The 17,004-nt window shown below is 48.3% G+C and overlaps 1 protein-coding gene and 1 long non-coding RNA gene across 2 annotated transcripts; both read right to left on the reverse strand.

The window, feature by feature from the left end:
* Positions 1–1,330: 1,330 nt before the first annotated feature.
* Positions 1,331–6,848, reverse strand: pink1 (PTEN induced kinase 1). The gene is made up of 8 exons (XM_066690603.1): positions 6,492–6,848; positions 5,744–6,037; positions 5,547–5,650; positions 5,212–5,394; positions 4,067–4,230; positions 3,804–3,931; positions 2,665–2,901; positions 1,331–2,266 (listed from the first exon to the last, which is right to left on the reverse strand). The coding sequence occupies exons 1-8, from the start codon at positions 6,846–6,848 to the stop codon at positions 1,943–1,945; spliced, it is 1,791 nt and encodes a 596-aa protein (XP_066546700.1). The 3' UTR covers positions 1,331–1,942.
* A 5,754-nt stretch (positions 6,849–12,602) lies between these two features.
* On the reverse strand, positions 12,603–16,157 carry LOC136713500 (uncharacterized). The gene is made up of 3 exons (XR_010804959.1): positions 16,084–16,157; positions 15,580–15,676; positions 12,603–12,691 (listed from the first exon to the last, which is right to left on the reverse strand). It is a non-coding gene; the product is annotated as an uncharacterized LOC136713500 (long non-coding RNA).
* Between the last annotated feature and the right edge of the window lie 847 nt (positions 16,158–17,004).

The raw sequence follows: 17,004 nt of genomic DNA on the forward strand, positions 1-17,004 counted from the left end.
TGTTGCCTGGTCTGATGAGTCTCGATTTCTGTTGAGACATTCAGATGGTAGAGTCAGAATTTGGCGTAAACAGAATGAGAACATGGATCATCATGCCTTGTTACCACTGTGCAGGCTGGTGGTGGTGGTGTAATGGTGTGGGGGATGTTTTCTTGGCACACTTTAGGCCCCTTAGTGCCAATTGGGCATCGTTTAAATGCCACGGCCTACCTGAGCATTGTTTCTGACCATGTCCATCCCTTAATGACCACCATGTACCCATCCTCTGATGGCTACTTCCAGCAGGATAATGCACCATGTCACAAAGGTCGAATCATTTCAAATTGGTTTCTTGAACATGACAATGAGTTCACTGTACTAAACTGGCCCCCACAGTCACCAGATCTCAACCCAATAGAGCATCTTTGGGATGTGGTGGAACGGGAGCTTCGTGCCCTGGATGTGCATCCCACAAATCTCCATCAACTGCAAGATGCTATCCTATCAATATGGGCCAACATTTCTAAAGAATGCTTTCAGCACCTTGTTGAATCAATGCCACGTAGAATTAAGGCAGTTCTGAAGGCGAAAGGGGGTCAAACACAGTATTAGTATGGTGTTCCTAATAATCCTTTAGGTGAGTGTATATATATATATATATATATATATATACAGGGGTGTTCTGCCAAAATAGTGTCACCTATGTCTGGATTAAATAAAAAAATTGACCGATGCGCTAATAGTCAACTACAAACATGGACATCACAAGCAGTTACAATCGATTACAAGAAATTAGCATCGCATTTAAAATCGAGCTGCAACCGAGTAGTTCTGCATTTTTTGTAATAAGCGGGTTGGACAAAGCTTTCATTCAGTCCCGGCCCCAGCGGAGACACGATTTAGCAGAGACAGCATCGGCCCAGGTCACGCCAAACACTGTCACTGGGCCACATATGTATGTTGTGTTAGTTGGCCTGTGTACTATGGGCTGAAAAGACCCGGTTCTGACCGAGTTCCTGGCACAACACCGGAGAGCTACATTATCTGATGGTTTACATTTCAGCCAAACTATTTATATAACCCAAGCAATCACACTGACCAGTGCCACCCAATGGCTACAAGAGTCTTCATCTGTCCATTTATAGCTTGTGCTAAAAAAAGGACCTAGATTGAGCACGGACAGCACCGATGGATGAAAAGAGAGAGATTCACTCATTCACTCATTGTTATTTCATGTTCCTACTTATTCAATAATCACCATTCAACCCCGATCGTCACCCTACTCTCACCAGGGATTTCACTCTTGACTCACCAGATTCACAATTGAAAATAACGCACACACACAATCGCAGACACTACACACATTTAATTCAACACCAGAAATCCAGACCTGTGCAAAATCAACACCCAGACAATGGGGAACAGCAGTGCAAACTCTCCCCCCAGCGGTGAGACAGGGCAGTGCAAAGGGAACATTGTTATTATCATTATATGCTAAATCTATAATAGGAAATTCTACTTCAACGTATCTGCGATATTTAGAAAATGGTATTATTATTATTATTATTATTATTATTATTATTAGTGTGTTGTGGACTGCTACACAATCAGACTGAGCCTGTATTGATGTCCTGCAGAGTGACCCAGATCAATACTGCAACACAGAACTAATGTGTTTAACAGTGCGTGTGGTTGCAGTATTTAAACTCACACACACACACTCATACACACTCTCAAACACACACACACACACACACATACACACTCTCTCACTCTCACTCATACACACTCTCACACACACACATACACACTACACACTCTCTCTCTCACTCTCACACTCTCACACTCTCACACACACACACACACACACACCTATAGAAGTGCTCTTGGGAGTTACATCATCTGTAGTGTTTATAGATTGTCCTTTAAATAAAAGCAGAATGTGAAACCGACAGCGCCGGGTTCAAGCACTAGAAGCGTCTTGTCTCCTGGGAAAGCGAGGAGCTCTGTTCTCCTGCCCAGCGGGGAGGCGGGGTCTGCGCGGCTCCGTCCCCAGGAGCAGGTACTGCGCGGCCGTGCGCAGCTCCTCCAGGTCGAGGTTGGCCAGGAAGCACCACTGCAACTGCGCCTCCACCGCGCCGCCCCCGCTCCCGCGCCCCTGCAGCAGCGCCCCCGCTGAGCGGCACAGCAGCCAGTCCGCCATCTCCCTCATGCTGTCCGCGGCCAGCGCTCTCCCCCCCCACAGGCTGATGTGCAGCATGTTGGCGGCCACCCTGGCACTGGGGCGCTGGAGGGGAGAGGGGCGAGGGGCGGGGGTCAGTATGTAAACCTCTATAAGCTCATTCCCAATTCTTCCATAAACACTCAAAAGCAAGCGTCGATTACATCGTTGTTTCCATTCCAGTAAGAGAGTAAGTTCGACTCATTCATGAATGCTATTACTATTTAAATCACATTGACATACTATAAATCAGAACAGGAGATCCTTCCTTAAACACGAGGTTAACCCCGACTGAAAACTCTTCATCTAGCACTGCGTTACAATCTGACTGGCCGAGGTGCATCAAGCCCTTAACTGAATTACTCTCCCAATTAGCTGTGCTCTTGGGGCTCGATCAGACCAGGTTCTACAAAACTTGGTGGAATCGAACCCGACGCACAGACTGGAAGCACCGGTTCACCGACCTTGCTGGGGCTCCGGCGGAGCAGCAGCTTCACCACCAGATGCACGTCAGGCAGGACGCCGCCAGGCAGAGCAGGCAGCTGGCTCTCCTGGTAGCTCCTGCTCTCCAGCCCCTCGGGTTCGGGCTTGTAGAACGGGTTGGGCCGCCCGCAGATCTCATAGGCGATCGCCCCGACGGCCCAGGCGTCCGCTCTGCCGTAGTCCAGAAGCACCCTGGGGCCGGGAACTGCCGTCGCCACCTACACAGCCCCGGCACAAGGAGAAGGTGAGATTAGCCGACACGGCCTGGCGTTTATTAAACTATTATTAAACCTTTATTTAACTAGGAAAGTCTCGTTGAGATTAAAAATCTATTTTCCAAGAGTGTCCTGGCCATGATAGGCAGCAGCAAGTCGATATACAATATAACAAATACAAGTACTCTAATATTAAGAAAAACAAAGAAATCACAGCCATAATTTACAATCATAGAAACAGCAAATTAAAAACATTGACAAGTCAAGGAATCAGCCTCTATATCCCTCATCAGTGATTTAAAAATACCAGGAGGGACGAGTTGCATGTGCGTCCCGGGCGGACGGATGATTAAGTCATTACTGCAATTCCAGTGAAGTGAAAGCTGCTCAGTAATTCTGTCTGATGTTGGAGATCCAGTTCAAATCGCTAGAGGCTGGTTTCAATGTCTATGTCTGTCCAATTAAATTGTACCATCGAGGCCCGTCTCATGATTTCAGCCGACGATGATCAAGATCACACGAACGCTGCTGTAATGCAGATCCATGTCATTGTGGAAGGAAGGCTACACGCTTGGGTCCACTGGCATTGTGGCATCACGAGGAGGTTTTTAAACAGTATCATTTAGGGATTAAATACAACCTTAGCAGCAAGACTGGAGCAGGTTTGGTTTCAAAGAATTACTGCTGCAGTTGTATTTGTAGCTGCGGCGCCGGTGTCGTGCGATTACTGTGTGCGCTTTGAATGCCATGCGTGTCGCTGGATCACAACTACACAATGTCTCATGTATGCAGCGTCTAGAGCCCACATACTCGTCAGGTGCCCGACTGTGGGCGCAATTGGCGGCAGCCCAGTCCGTCGGTCACACCGTTTCGGCGATGGCAAAGTCTCGGCGCAGCACAATCACCTCTGGTGCCATGAGGCAGGCGTTGCCCCCCCGGCTCACGCGGTCACTGTCGAACGGGAGGCGTAGCCCACAGCCCTCCTCCGCCAGGCAGCACCCGAAGTCTGTGATCACCAGGCGGGGACACCCACCTGCGGACGATGGAGAAAACAGAGACCTTCCGCACTCGTGTCTGAACAAACCAGCCGTGCAGTGTACAAAGACCTGGGAACTGTGGTCATTCTCTTTGGATGGAGCGGTCAAACGACGCCCAGGCGGTCTCTCACCCGAGTCCAGCTCCAGGAGGATGTTGTCGGACTTGAGGTCTCTGTGGGCGACGCCTTGTTTGAACAGGTGGTCAACCCCCTCCAGCAGCTGCAGGATCATCAGGGACGCCTCTCTGGCCCCGGGGACGCACCGCTCCAGGTGCTGGCGCAGAGTGCAGGGGTAGCTGCAGCGACATCACAGGGCGTAAACCAGGACGGCACCGGATCTCCTCTTTCAGCCCCTTCTAGAGGGATCCGCTTAGTGTACACCGGAGACCATTCTGATCTCATAGACGAGGCGTATGTATGTGTGTGTGTGTGTGCATGCGTGTGTGCATGTTGTGTGCACCCTGCACGCTCCCCACACAGCGATCCCCACAAACACCGAGACCGCTCCCCACACACTGCAATAACCATCTCTATAATTTACCTGCACTTCTGTCATTTCGAAACTTTAATTTGTATTATGACTGATTAGGAATTGTGCTGTATTTAGCACTTTTGTTTTGCTATTGTATCCTATAGCTGAGTCACCCTGTATAAGGGCGTCTGGCACAGGACTAAATAATAAACTCTGTGCTGAGTTTAGTACATGGATGTTTCCTCTTAATTTAGCATATTATTGAATTGTTTCTCCCGTCTTTTACAGACCGCACAACACACACAGCGGCTTTTTTCATTTTATCCCACGGCTTGTGTTTGAATGTGTTAGTGAAAGTTTCTGAAAATGGCCACCAAATTATACATTTCTCTGCGTTACATTTCAATAACAGCACAGATTTTCAGTGAACTGGAATCATCGCTCTTAGAGAAACATCCGCCGAGTTTTTAACATTTTTTTTCAGGTGTCTTAAAATTCCCAGAATGCAATGCGCAATTGAGTAAGTAAGACCAGACTTAGACCAGTCTAAGGTAAGACCGTTTTATGCAACAGTCTTAACTGAGCGTCTATCGTTACTAGGACTTATAATATTACAAAGACAAAGACTTGCTCTGTGTTTATGCATCCGGCCCCAGGACAGAGCTCTACATCATGTCAACATCAGCATGATTACATTAATTTTCTGTTTCCTGTTTTGATATTCAGCCTGGTGATATACCCGTTCTGACGCTATAAACCATGAGGTGTAAACGACACAATCACACACAGCGAGAAGCGGCCTTACTTCTTCATCACCAGGAACAGGGTGCGGTTGTGCCCCAGGCCTGCCGGGTTGAGCCGGGCAGGCAGCATGTCGGGGTACTCCTCCTGCGCCCCGGGCAGAAGCGGCACCTCGGCGGTGAAGGCCCGGTAAACACGGATGACGTTGGGGTGAGGCGCCAGTCTCTTCACTTTACAGCCAAACCGCCTGAGGAGAAAGAGATCAGCACAGCATGAATAAAGACGATCCCCTCTTCACCTCGGTCCAAGGAAACTGGGTTGGTGCTCCTGCCCAGGCCCTGACCAGACTAGTGCAAAAGTACGATCTATCAATTAATACTGCCATGCCCCTGGACTCACCCAGTCAAAGCAACCGTTCCCGTCTCTCGTGTCAAAGCCAGCGGACTGGCGGGGACCAGCTCCTGGGACATGGACCGGAGGATGGACTCACTGGAAGACCCTGCCTGGAGGAGACAACCCATTCTGTTCTCTAATAATTATAACCACTAGGCGGAGAAGAGCGTGCACCGTAGCTCTGACTGTCAACACACACTCACCCACAGGTTCCACATCATTTTCACAGCCAGCGGGTACTCGACCAGGGCACGGCACCTCAGAGACAGGGGGTCTGGCTGCTGGGCTTCCCCGTCCGGGCTCAGCTCCACCAGGGTACACGTCCCAGGGTCCCGGGGCGCCGCGAAGGGAGCCGCCGCGAAAGGAGCCGCAGCCTCGTACACCGCGGCGCTGCAGCCCTTCCCGATCTGCCGCCCGATGACGTAGTCCTCCAGCCGGTACCCCGAGGAGAGGGGCTTAATGGGGCTCTGCAGCTTCTTCTTCTTGTTAAACAGTTCCTTTATTTATTTTAAATTAGACATAACCCACACTTTATATTATTACAATTTCACAATTGATTAAAAATAGATATAAAATAATAAACAAACTGACAGTAACGAATACATTTCCATACTTCATTTTTTGCGTCATGCACCAGTAACATAACGTGACGTCGTGTTGATTAGTGCTTGTAAACACTGCCGTGGTTTTTGTTGTAGACATGACTGCTACCTGTTCATTACAGTTAAACGATGCAAGACTAATAGCAGTACTGCACAGTGACACCCACTCCTGTGAGCACAAGCATGACATTGACTTTTTAAATTTCACTGGGGGTGTATGACACGCAATTGACAGTGTCGTCACTGTTACGTCACTCGCTCCTAACCTAGCACTGTTATTATTGATAATGTTCATAATACCATTATAAACTTCATTAATCCCCCTCATTATAATGAAGCCCACGGTCACCTGGATGTCGCGGCACGTCGCCGTCCCTCTCCGGTCCTCCTCCAGCTGCTGCTCGACGAGCCCCAGCCCCAGCCCGAAGGCCAGGAACACGGCTCGGTTCCGAGGGGAGCCCGCCCCCAGCAGCCTCTGGAAGCCCCGCCGCTGCAGCTGCCCGGCCAGCCCGCTCAGCGACACACGGAAGTACCGGTAGCGCCCGGGCAGGAAAGTCCGAGGCTGAACGCTGTGGGCCGGCTGGCCTAAGCGCAGCCGCTCCCCCCGGAGTTTGGCTGCGACCCGGGCGGCGGGTTTGAAGAGACCCAGGTGAAGGACCGAGCGGCCCAGCTCCAGGCCGCGGCTGATGGCGTGCTTCACCGACATGATGGGCTGTCAGACACCGGCCTCCTCTCAGCCGCTTCAGACGAGTAAACAAGCGGACGGGTCACATGGCCTCAGCAGGTGCCTCCTGTGTCAGAGCCACACACCGCCCACGTCTTTACTGACCGCCGACAGATAATGCAGACAGTTTTTAGCATTGGGATTGCAAGACATGACTCGTTTTAGATTAAACTGTATACTACGTGCCAAGCTTACCCTCTATATAGGAGTGCATCCGTAGCAAGAACCTGAATCGTGTGTGGCAGTGGCTTCTTCATCACGTTTTGCCACAAAGCTCTTCAATGTTTGCTCACTAATAGGGGTGTATAACGATTCCACACATTTTCGATTCGGTTCAATTTTCGATTTCATTTGATATTTTTCTTCACACACTTGTCTCCAAATTAATAACCTTTTTTGATAAAAATCGAACAATTGTTTTAGCGCTGCCAGCCAGGAAATCAACCATCTTTATTGACTGACCAGCCGTAACATCACACACACTGTGATTGGTGAGCGCTGTGGGTTGGATGCTGGACATTTGAATGTATTGCTGCGTCATTTATTGGTCTTTTTGTCTGTCAGACAAATTTCTTTTTTTCCATGACAGTCTACAAAATTTGTACTTTATAACAATACTTCACTGAAAACAACACACACAATAACAACAACACAGACACACACACACACACACACACACACAGAAAATAACAACACAGACACACACAATAACAACAACAACACAGAGACACAGACACACACAGAAAATAATAACACACACACACAGAAAATAACAACAGTGTATTTCAAAGGTGTATTTTAACAGTGAGAGACAGAATAACAACAAAAAAATCCAGAAAAACGCATTTCAAAAAAGTGATTTGATTTGCATGTTAATGAGGGAAATAAGTATTTGATCCCCTTAAAGGGACTCTCCTAATCTCAGCTCCTTACCTGTATAAAAGACACCTGTCCACAGAAGCAATCAATCAATCAGATTCCAAACCAGGGAATTGAAAATGGGTCATGGATGGGTATCCCAGCATGACAATGACCCAAAACACACAGCCAAGGCAACACAGGAGTGGCTCAAGAAGAAGCACATTAAGGTCCTGGAGTGGCCTAGCCAGTCTCCAGACCTTAATCCCATAGAAAATCTGTGGAGGGAGCTGAAGGTTCGAGTTGCCAAACGTCAGCCTCGCAACCTTAATGACTTGGAGAGGATCTGCAAAGAGGAGTGGGACAAAATCCCTCCTGAGATGTGTGCAAACCTGGTGGCCAACTACAAGAAACGTCTGACCTCTATGATTGCCAAGGGTTTTCCCACCAAGTACTAAGTCGAAGGGGTCAAATACTTATTTCCCTCATTAACATGCAAATCAATGTATAACTTTTTTGAAATGCTTTTTTCTGGATTTTTTTGCTGTTATTCTGTCTCTCACTGTTAAAATACACCTACCATTAAAATCATAGACTGATCATTTCTTTGTCAGTGGGCAAACATACAAAATCAGCAGGGGATCAAATACTTTTTTCCCCCACTGTATGTGTAGCGCGGTGCATAAATTATGACATTTATTATTGGGAGAAAAGCAACCAGATTCAAGCGCAACTGTGGACAAGCGTGTCATTTTCTGTTGCGTGTAGGATGTTGTGATTCAGTCCCAGCCGTGGACACCGTGTTGTGATATAAATGCCTCTGCCATTTTCATGTGTTTTGAAAAGTGCTGTATTACTCATCTACTGCTGGCTCAGAGGCACGGACAGCTCTATTCGAGCATGTCTCTCTCTCTCTCTCTCCCTCTCAGGAGAAGAAGATGCTTTCTGAGATCACGCCATCATCCGCATGTGACTCAGTGGTGAACAACGATCTGGAGGCATTTGAAGGACATCCTGAAATTGGTGAGACACAGAAATGGACTGACGGTTAAGCGTCTCCACCCTCTCTCCATAGGGGGATATGGATATATGGATATATGATGTCTCTCTCTCTTTCTCTCTGTCTCTCTCTCTCTCTCAGGTGGATGTGAATGAGGGAGATGGAGAGGGGGTCACAGCCCTGCACAAGGCTTGCGAGCTGGGCAGGATGGACATGGTCCTCTACTTACTTGAGAATGGGGCTGACACTGCCGCCGTCAACCATTTCTGCCACACGCCCCTGTACCTGGCGGTCAAGCACAGGTCAGCACTGGACTGCGTGTGTGTGTGTGTGTGTGTGTGTGTGTGTGTCTGTAGTGTGTGTCAGTGAGAGTGTGTGTCTGTAGTGTGTGTCAGTGTGTGTGTGGTAGTGCTGTGTGGTGTACGCACTGTGGCGTGTTTCTGTTGGCGTGTAATAACGTGTAATCCTGTGTTCCCGGGCACTTTGACGTCATTAAGATCTTGCGGAGGGAGAAGGCCCCCGTGTTCATCTCCCCCTTCAAGCTGGGCATGGAGCTGGTCAGGTGAGTGCGGCCTGCGTGGGTCTGTCTGCACCGCCTCCGCCTCCGCCTCAGGGCCGAGTCCCTGTGCTGCGCCGTCCCACACTGACCTTCTGTCTCCGTCTCCCTGTGCCGTGAAGAAAAGGGACACGGACCTGCTGCTCGCCTGGTCCCTAGCGGGGGCTGACCTGGACCAGATCAATTACGTGAACTGCGCAGCCATGCAGGCTCAACAGCTGCAGGACCCCGACATCATCCGCTGGCTGGTGGACTGCGGAGCTACCCCACTGGTGAGAGAGGGAGGGAGGGAGGGACAGAGGGAGAGAAGAAGAAAGAGAGAGAGAGAGAGAGAGAGAGAGAGGGACAGAGGGAGAAGGAGAAATAGAGGGACAGAGGGAGAAGGAGAGGGAAAAAGAGGGAGAAAGAGGGACAGAAGGAGAGGGAGAAAGAGGGACAGAATGATGGAGGGAGGGAGGGAGAAAAAGGGAGAGAGGGAGAGAGAGGGACGGAGAGGGAGAGAGAGGGACGGAGGGAGAAAGATGGATGGAGGGAGAGAGAGAGGGACGGACGGACGGAGGGAGAGGGAGAGAGAGGGACGGAGGGAGAGGGAGAGAGAGGGACGGACGGAGGGTGAGAGGGACGGAGGGAGAGGGACGGACGGAGGGAGAGAGAGGGACGGAGGGAGAGGGAGAGAGAGGGACGGACGGAGGGTGAGAGGGACGGAGGGAGAGGGACGGACGGAGGGAGAGGGACGGACGGAGGGAGAGAGAGAGGGACGGAGGGAGAGGGAGAGGGATGGACGGAGAGGGACGGAGGGAGAGGGAGAGGGACACACGGAGGGAGAGGGAGAGGGACAGAGGGAGAGGGACTGAGGGAGAGAGAGGGAGGGAGAGGGACGGAGGGAGAGGGACAGAGGGAGAGGGAGAGGGATGGAGGGGGAGGGAGAGGGAGAGGGAGAGGGACGGACGGAGGGAGAGAGGGACGGACGGAGGGAGAGAGGGACGGAGGGAGAGGGACAGAGGGAGAAAGAGGGATGGAGAGAGAGGGAGAGGGACGGATGGAGGTCTTTTTCTTGCCATGCACGCATTTATTTGGCCAGGCAGCACTGAATTGTGTCTGAGTTGCGCTGCAGGAAACCCTGAAGTGTGTCAGTGACGCTGGGCTGCTCTAGTGAGCTGTGTGTGTATTGCGTGTTCGTATGCTGTGTGTGTGCGTTCATTTCCTTTCCATAGTGGCGTTCCTGTGCCGGAGAGCCTGAGAGCGCAGGACACTGTGGAGGACCAGCCGGTGCGGGAGCAGCTTGAGGAGTCTGTGGAGGAGATGAAGGAGGAGTCTGTGGAGGAGATGTAGGAGGAGTCTGTGGAGGAGATGAAGGAGGAGCCTGTGGAGGAGCCTGTGGAGGAGATGAAGGAGGAGTCTGCACTGCACAGCCATTTTCAGATCTCTCCAGAGATGTTCAGTCGGGTTCAAGTCTGGGCTCTGGCTGGGCCACTCAAGGACATTCACAGAGTTGTCCTGTAGCCACTCCTTTGTTATCTTGGCTGTGTGCTTAGGGTCGTTGTCCTGTTGGAAGATTAACCTTCGCCCCAGTCTGAGGTCCAGAGCACTCTGGAGCAGGTTTTCATCAAGGATGTCTCTGTACATTTCTGCATTGATCTTTCCCTCGATTCTGACTAGTCTCCCAGTTCCTGCCGCTGAAAAACATCCCCACAGCATGATGCTGCCACCACCATGCTTCACTGTAGGGATGGTATTGGCCAGGTGATGAGCGGTGCCTGTTTTCCACCAGACATGAGTTCAATCTTTGTTTCATCAGATCAGAGAATTTTGTTTCTCATTGTCTGAGAGTCCTTCAGATGCCTTTTGGCAAACTCCAGGTGGGCTGTCATGTGAGTGCTGCAGAGATGGTTGTTCTTCTGGAAGGTTCTCCTTTCTCCACAGAGACACGCTGGAGCTCTGTCAGAGTGACCATCGGGTTCTTGGTCACCTCCCTGACTAAGGCCCTTCTCCCCCGATCACTCAGTTTGGCCAGGCGGCCAGCTCTAGGAAGAGTCCTGGTGGTTCCAAACTTTTTCCTTTTACGGATGATAGAGGCCACTGTGCTCATTGGGACCTTCAATGCTGCAGACAATCTTGTCTCGGAGGTCTACAGACAATTCCTTGGACTTCATGGCTTGGTTTGTGCTCTGACATGCACAAACTGTTAACTGTGGGACCTTATATAGACAGGTAAACAATGCAAATCGTATTATGGTTGAAAGTGTTCATGTTCGAGTCACTGGTTTCTCATCTTATTCAGATGTTTTTGTATATTTTATTTTGAAAAAGTAATAGAACAGTGCCTCTTAGTGTTTAGTTTGGATATGGAGAGCAGTGACACCATCTAGTGAAATATTCTTGAACAATTTAAAATCTCCTTTTCTGTTTTCCCTTTCTGGGGAGTGAACTCTGTCCCTTTGAATGGACCATCTGCTGGACACGACCTTCCTCTGGACTGGTGTCAGATGGACAGGGTTAGAAATGACCATTGACTGCTGCCAGGCTGGCCTCTGTGCTCCCCTCGTTTCAGTGTGTCTTTAGTGACCGGGGTCTAAAGGTGCAGCAGTTGACGCACCAGTCTGTGCATCGGTGACTGCTAACCTGTTCAGTCATTCAGCCAGGAAGGACACAACCTTTTATTAGACACGCTGAGCACAGGCTGAACTGTCCATTTTGCAAGCGGTGAAAAGGGTCCTGAACCTTTTCACCCTGGAACAGAGGAGACTACATGAGGACACACGCACCCGGGGACACAAATGGAAATTGGGCTTCAAGGCATTCAAGACAGAAAACAGGAGACACTTCTTCACACAGAGAGGCGTCACAATCTGGAATACACTACCCAGTGATGTGGCTGAAGAGACAATTTGGGAACATTCAAAAACAGAATGGATAGGATCCTTGGATCACTTAGTTATTAATAGACACCAAACGAGCATGATGGGGCGAATGACCTCCTCTCGTTTGGACACTTTCCTATGTTCTTATGTCCTCAGATTCAAATCCAGCCAAAATGCACCCATTTCTGAATGAGACCGAATGAACTGAAGTAGTAACGGCACACAAAGCACAACACAGACAGACCCCGAGCGGAACAAGATCATCATGTGACTTCCCTTACAGACGCCCCTCAATGGCTTTCTGAATGTCAGGAGAAGCCAGGTTTACTGTCTGTGTTGAAAAGCTGTGGCAGCTCCTCCCAAATGAACCTGGTGCCAAAGTGGCTTGCAAGCTGAAGACTGGGTGGACAGGTTTATGTTTCGGTTTGCAATTTCGGTGAGCGCCTTAGTGTCGGTCGAGTGCTTGTGGGAGTCGAGGTGTTTGATGACTCCAGGGAAAGGCGGTCGGTCCTCGGGGTGCCACATCCAGCACTGCTTCATCAAGTCATACCTGGAGGGGAAACAGAAAAGCCAAACAGGAGGCTGGAGACATCAGTGGCAGCCTGCATTCGGGCTGCACTTTTGAGTCTCCGTCAGCCTTTTCAAATACAGTACATTGATGCAGAGGCAGCAGTATGACAATGGTTTCAGGGCTAGTGGCTGAGCATGAGGGATTTCATGCATGAAAATGAGTCGTAAAGGCTTTAGACAGGGGTCTCTAACTCAGTTATTGGAGTTCTCAATTACTTAATTAACCTTATATATTTGTTTTAAATCAGTTAGGATCCTGGGATCGTCCGACAGTTTATTGATCTGCCCACGACTGCGCCGCAAACACCCCCAAAACAACTGCTTTCATAATCAATAGGCTAGCCTATAGTCATTCTTTTTTAAACGAGAAAAGTAAAAATACGCCACAAAATTAATGAAAATGTATCCACTCATACTAAGTATATTCATAATGAACTATATGCACGGTGACGACTGCAACTCCCTCCTGGCCGGCCTGCCTGCAACTACTACCCGCCGCTCCAGCTCATCCAGAACTTTGCGGCTTGTCTGGTGTCTCTCTGCCCCGGTTCGCACACGCTACTCCACTGCTCCGCTCCCTCCACTGGCTCCCGATAGCGGCACACATTCAGTTCAAGACTTTGACCCTCACCTACCGCTGTCTTGACCACACTGCACCAAGCTACCTTCAGACACTCGTCTCTCCATACATCCCCTCCAGACCACCGCGCTCCTCCAGTGCCAGAAGACTAACTCTACCTCCTCTCCACTCTCCTTCCTCCAGAACTGCTCCTTCTCATCCCTGGACCCTAAGTGGTGGAACGACCTGCCCACCGAAGTCAAAACAGCGAGTCCTTGACCTCATTCCGGCGCTTACTCAAGACACATCTTTTCTGACAGTACTTGTAATATTAGTGCTTTTAATCCCTGTTAGATAGCACTTCAGTTTTATTATGCTTCTTGTGTTATTGATTGTTTTCCTCCTTGCTCCCTTTCCTGTAGCCCTTGACTGTGACCCTACATCTTGACAGCACTTAGCTTTTACTGTCCAGGATGTAGGACCCCACTTACTGTACTTGCCTGTGTCAATTGTAAATTGTAAGTTGTAAAATGTATTATATTTTGAATTGCTATGTTTTAGTTAAATTGAATTTGTAATGATTGATGCCTTGTACTTCACTGTATTTTTGTACTTTGTTTTGCACTTATGTTGTAAGTCACCCTGGATAAGGGCGTCTGCCAAGAAATAATAATAATAATAATAATAATAATAATAATAATAATAATAATGTTAACTCAAACTTGTATTTTATTCAATACAGTAAAAGTGTCTGAAATAGCGAATCAGTGTAAATCCCTTAATGCATCAAAAAAATAAATACAAATAAAAGGCTGTTATCGTTGCATATTCGTATAGTTGTATTTTTGTTTCTGCTTGTCTACTGCTTGTCTTTTTACAGTGTATCTGTGCTGTGTGTAGATGCTGAATGAGTTTAATTTTGATGGTTAAATAGGGTTTCAAAGACGCAGTCGCCTCGATGCTGATTATTATTGCTGTGTTTCTCACTTCTACTCTGTGCTTGGGAACGCCCACATCCAGTGACGTCAGCATTCGGTTCCAAAACCGGTGGAAAAGCGGGCTGGCTTGCTAAAAGTTCAGCTGGTTCCCAGGCCGAGCACCAGCTCCAGCACCGGCATGTCGGTGGAAAAGCGAAATGAGTGCTCCTCTGGGTGCTGAATTCGACAGCCCTGCTGTGGAGGAGCATACTCAATGTCTTTTCAGAAGCCCACAGAACAGTACAGAACATGTGTCAGCCGCTGCTTCAGTGATCCTGCCCACAGTTTGTCTTGTAGTTGGACTGCGACGCATTCGAAGGCATGCTACAGTCATACAATAGTGACTTCTGATGTACACAGAGCAGTCATGTCACTCTGAACACGCAGGGAACATGTTCTGTCATTGGCTTGTTGCATTCTGTGCGATCAGTCGTGTGCCGTCAGTGACACTTTGCTTTGTCTGTTGATCTGGTGGTTGATGGCGTCTCTTGGCGTGATACTGCGGGAGACGTGGGGTCTTTTCAGCCTCTGTGCCTCTGAACCATGAGAGGTTTGTGTTCTGCTTTCTGAATGAGTCACTTGATGGGAATTGGATTTTGTTAATTGTCTTCAATGTCTTCTCTGCTTTTAATTCAATTTTTCCCCTTTCGCTCCACTGTGGGTTAATTACATTTAAATTGGCTTCATATTTGTTGGTGTTGCTTTGCGTTTTATAAGGGCACTTGTCTTTCTCTATAACCCAATTTATGGCCCTTCGCTGTTTGGGATCCAGACTATTCACAGGTACTGTAGATCTATGCCAGAGTTTACTGATCTCTGAAAGCTATTTACATTTATTGAGGATCTTTGTATGAGTTTCCCTTCACAGCGTACAGATAGGCGTTCCTTTATTTTGGGCTTTTGATATGGAGGGTTATTGATCTTCAGTATCTGGCTCTTAGCAACACACTAGTGGCCAAAACACACATATTCTGCTCAGAAGAGTTTCAATGTGTGCCACCCTGACTGATGCTAAAGGTTTTATATCTTTCCTATCATGAAATGTGATAAAGACGCTCATTCTGACTGCAATAGCACAGTCACAATATTCATTAAGATGTTATGGGGAAATCTACTTAATGGTTTTAGTACGTTTAGATCTTTAGACACTTGGAAGAAGTGATATTAGGACCTTAATGCATCACAGTGTAAGATCACTCACACTATATCCAAGCACAGGACACTCTTTGTGGACGAGCCATTGGAGAGAAGCTCGACTGAACTCCTATAGAGGCCGTTCTGAAGTCACCGCCGTGAAACAGTAGGAGGAAGAGCAAGGAACCAAAGACTTACAGCAGCTCCCCGCAGTTGTCAGGCCTCTTCATTCTGTAAAACCTCTGGATCTTTTTGAAAACATCCGGAGGCTCCAGTTCAGGATAAGGCGCAGAACCTGAGACAAGAGAAACATCCCCTTATCAGTCCCCCCCGAATCAAATCTATGGTCTCGTGATGTCCATTTAGGCCAAATTTCTCTCATTTGGGTGCTGGTTCACTAATATGAAGACATGATCGAGCTTCCTATGCAACTCAGTTGAGTTGGGGTTCGTCCTCCGTTCCTTTGACTCGCATCTCTTTGAATAAAGAGTGGGACACCAAGTACATATCAGATTTATAAATTAACTGAAACTGAACTTCAGAGAGTGAGGAAGTCCACAAAATCAGCACATACATCTAAACCTCAAATATCAAATACATCACACACACGATACGTTAGTGACCACAGTGGCTGTGTATAGTGATCATTTAGGGTTTCCTGGGAAAGCCATGAGCCCTGTATGTCAGCTGCAGACATCTTACCTAGAGTAATGAGTTCATAAAGCAGGATTCCAAATGACCACCATGTTTACAGACCTTGGCGTGGAAGCCCACCCTGTCCAGGAAGTCTTTGGCCTCCAGGTGTGTGGGGGAGTCTGGAGCAAAACACACAAACTGTGAACAAAACCAACTGGGCAGGAGTTGAGATCCGCTTCAGTGGCAGAGCAAACTACTGATGTCGTTAATGTTTGAGCATCTGGATGTATATGTCTTCTTCGCACACATCCTGCAATTCCCAGGTTCGCCACCAGAGGCCATCATCGCCAGAATTCTAAACCCTGGAACAATCACATTCCTCAACCACTCCTGCAATTAACCAATCAGCATTCCTCAGCACCATGTTCAAATAGTTCACCCTATCCTCTTCTCCCATTCGTTCAGCTCTCCAATCCATAGTTGTCTGCTTCCCTCTGCCCTGTCTGTTTAAACTCCTTTGTTTCTCTCCAACTCTTTTATTCTCTCTGAGGTGCATAGTTTGAGTACGGCTGAGTGCAGTATTATTGACCCTTGCCTTCCTTTTGACCTGGATTTCCTGCATTGCTACTTTTGCTCTCTCTTGTTCCCCCAGTTCCTTAATTGAACAAATAATTGCCCTAATCGGATCTTATTCATAATTTTAAATGGTTGGATATGTCAGGTTGATTATAAAAGAATATAAAACATTTTAAAAATCAAGTTAAAGAAATTGGTTTGATTGAGGTTTCAGTTCATGAATTCAGGGTGCAGTTGGAACAAGAACCCCCCCCAAGGACTGGGAATCATGGTGTCATGTCTACATCCCACATATACCCAGTTCGCCCCCTGAGGTTTCAAAGGGCTCCGTCAGGACTCTGACACACTGATGCACATATTTATAGCTCCATCTTTATATATCTATTCATATACATGTATCTCTCTCTCTCT

This window comes from Amia ocellicauda, chromosome 18, assembly GCF_036373705.1.
Source record: "Amia ocellicauda isolate fAmiCal2 chromosome 18, fAmiCal2.hap1, whole genome shotgun sequence".
Classification (NCBI taxonomy): Eukaryota; Metazoa; Chordata; class Actinopteri; order Amiiformes; family Amiidae; genus Amia; species Amia ocellicauda.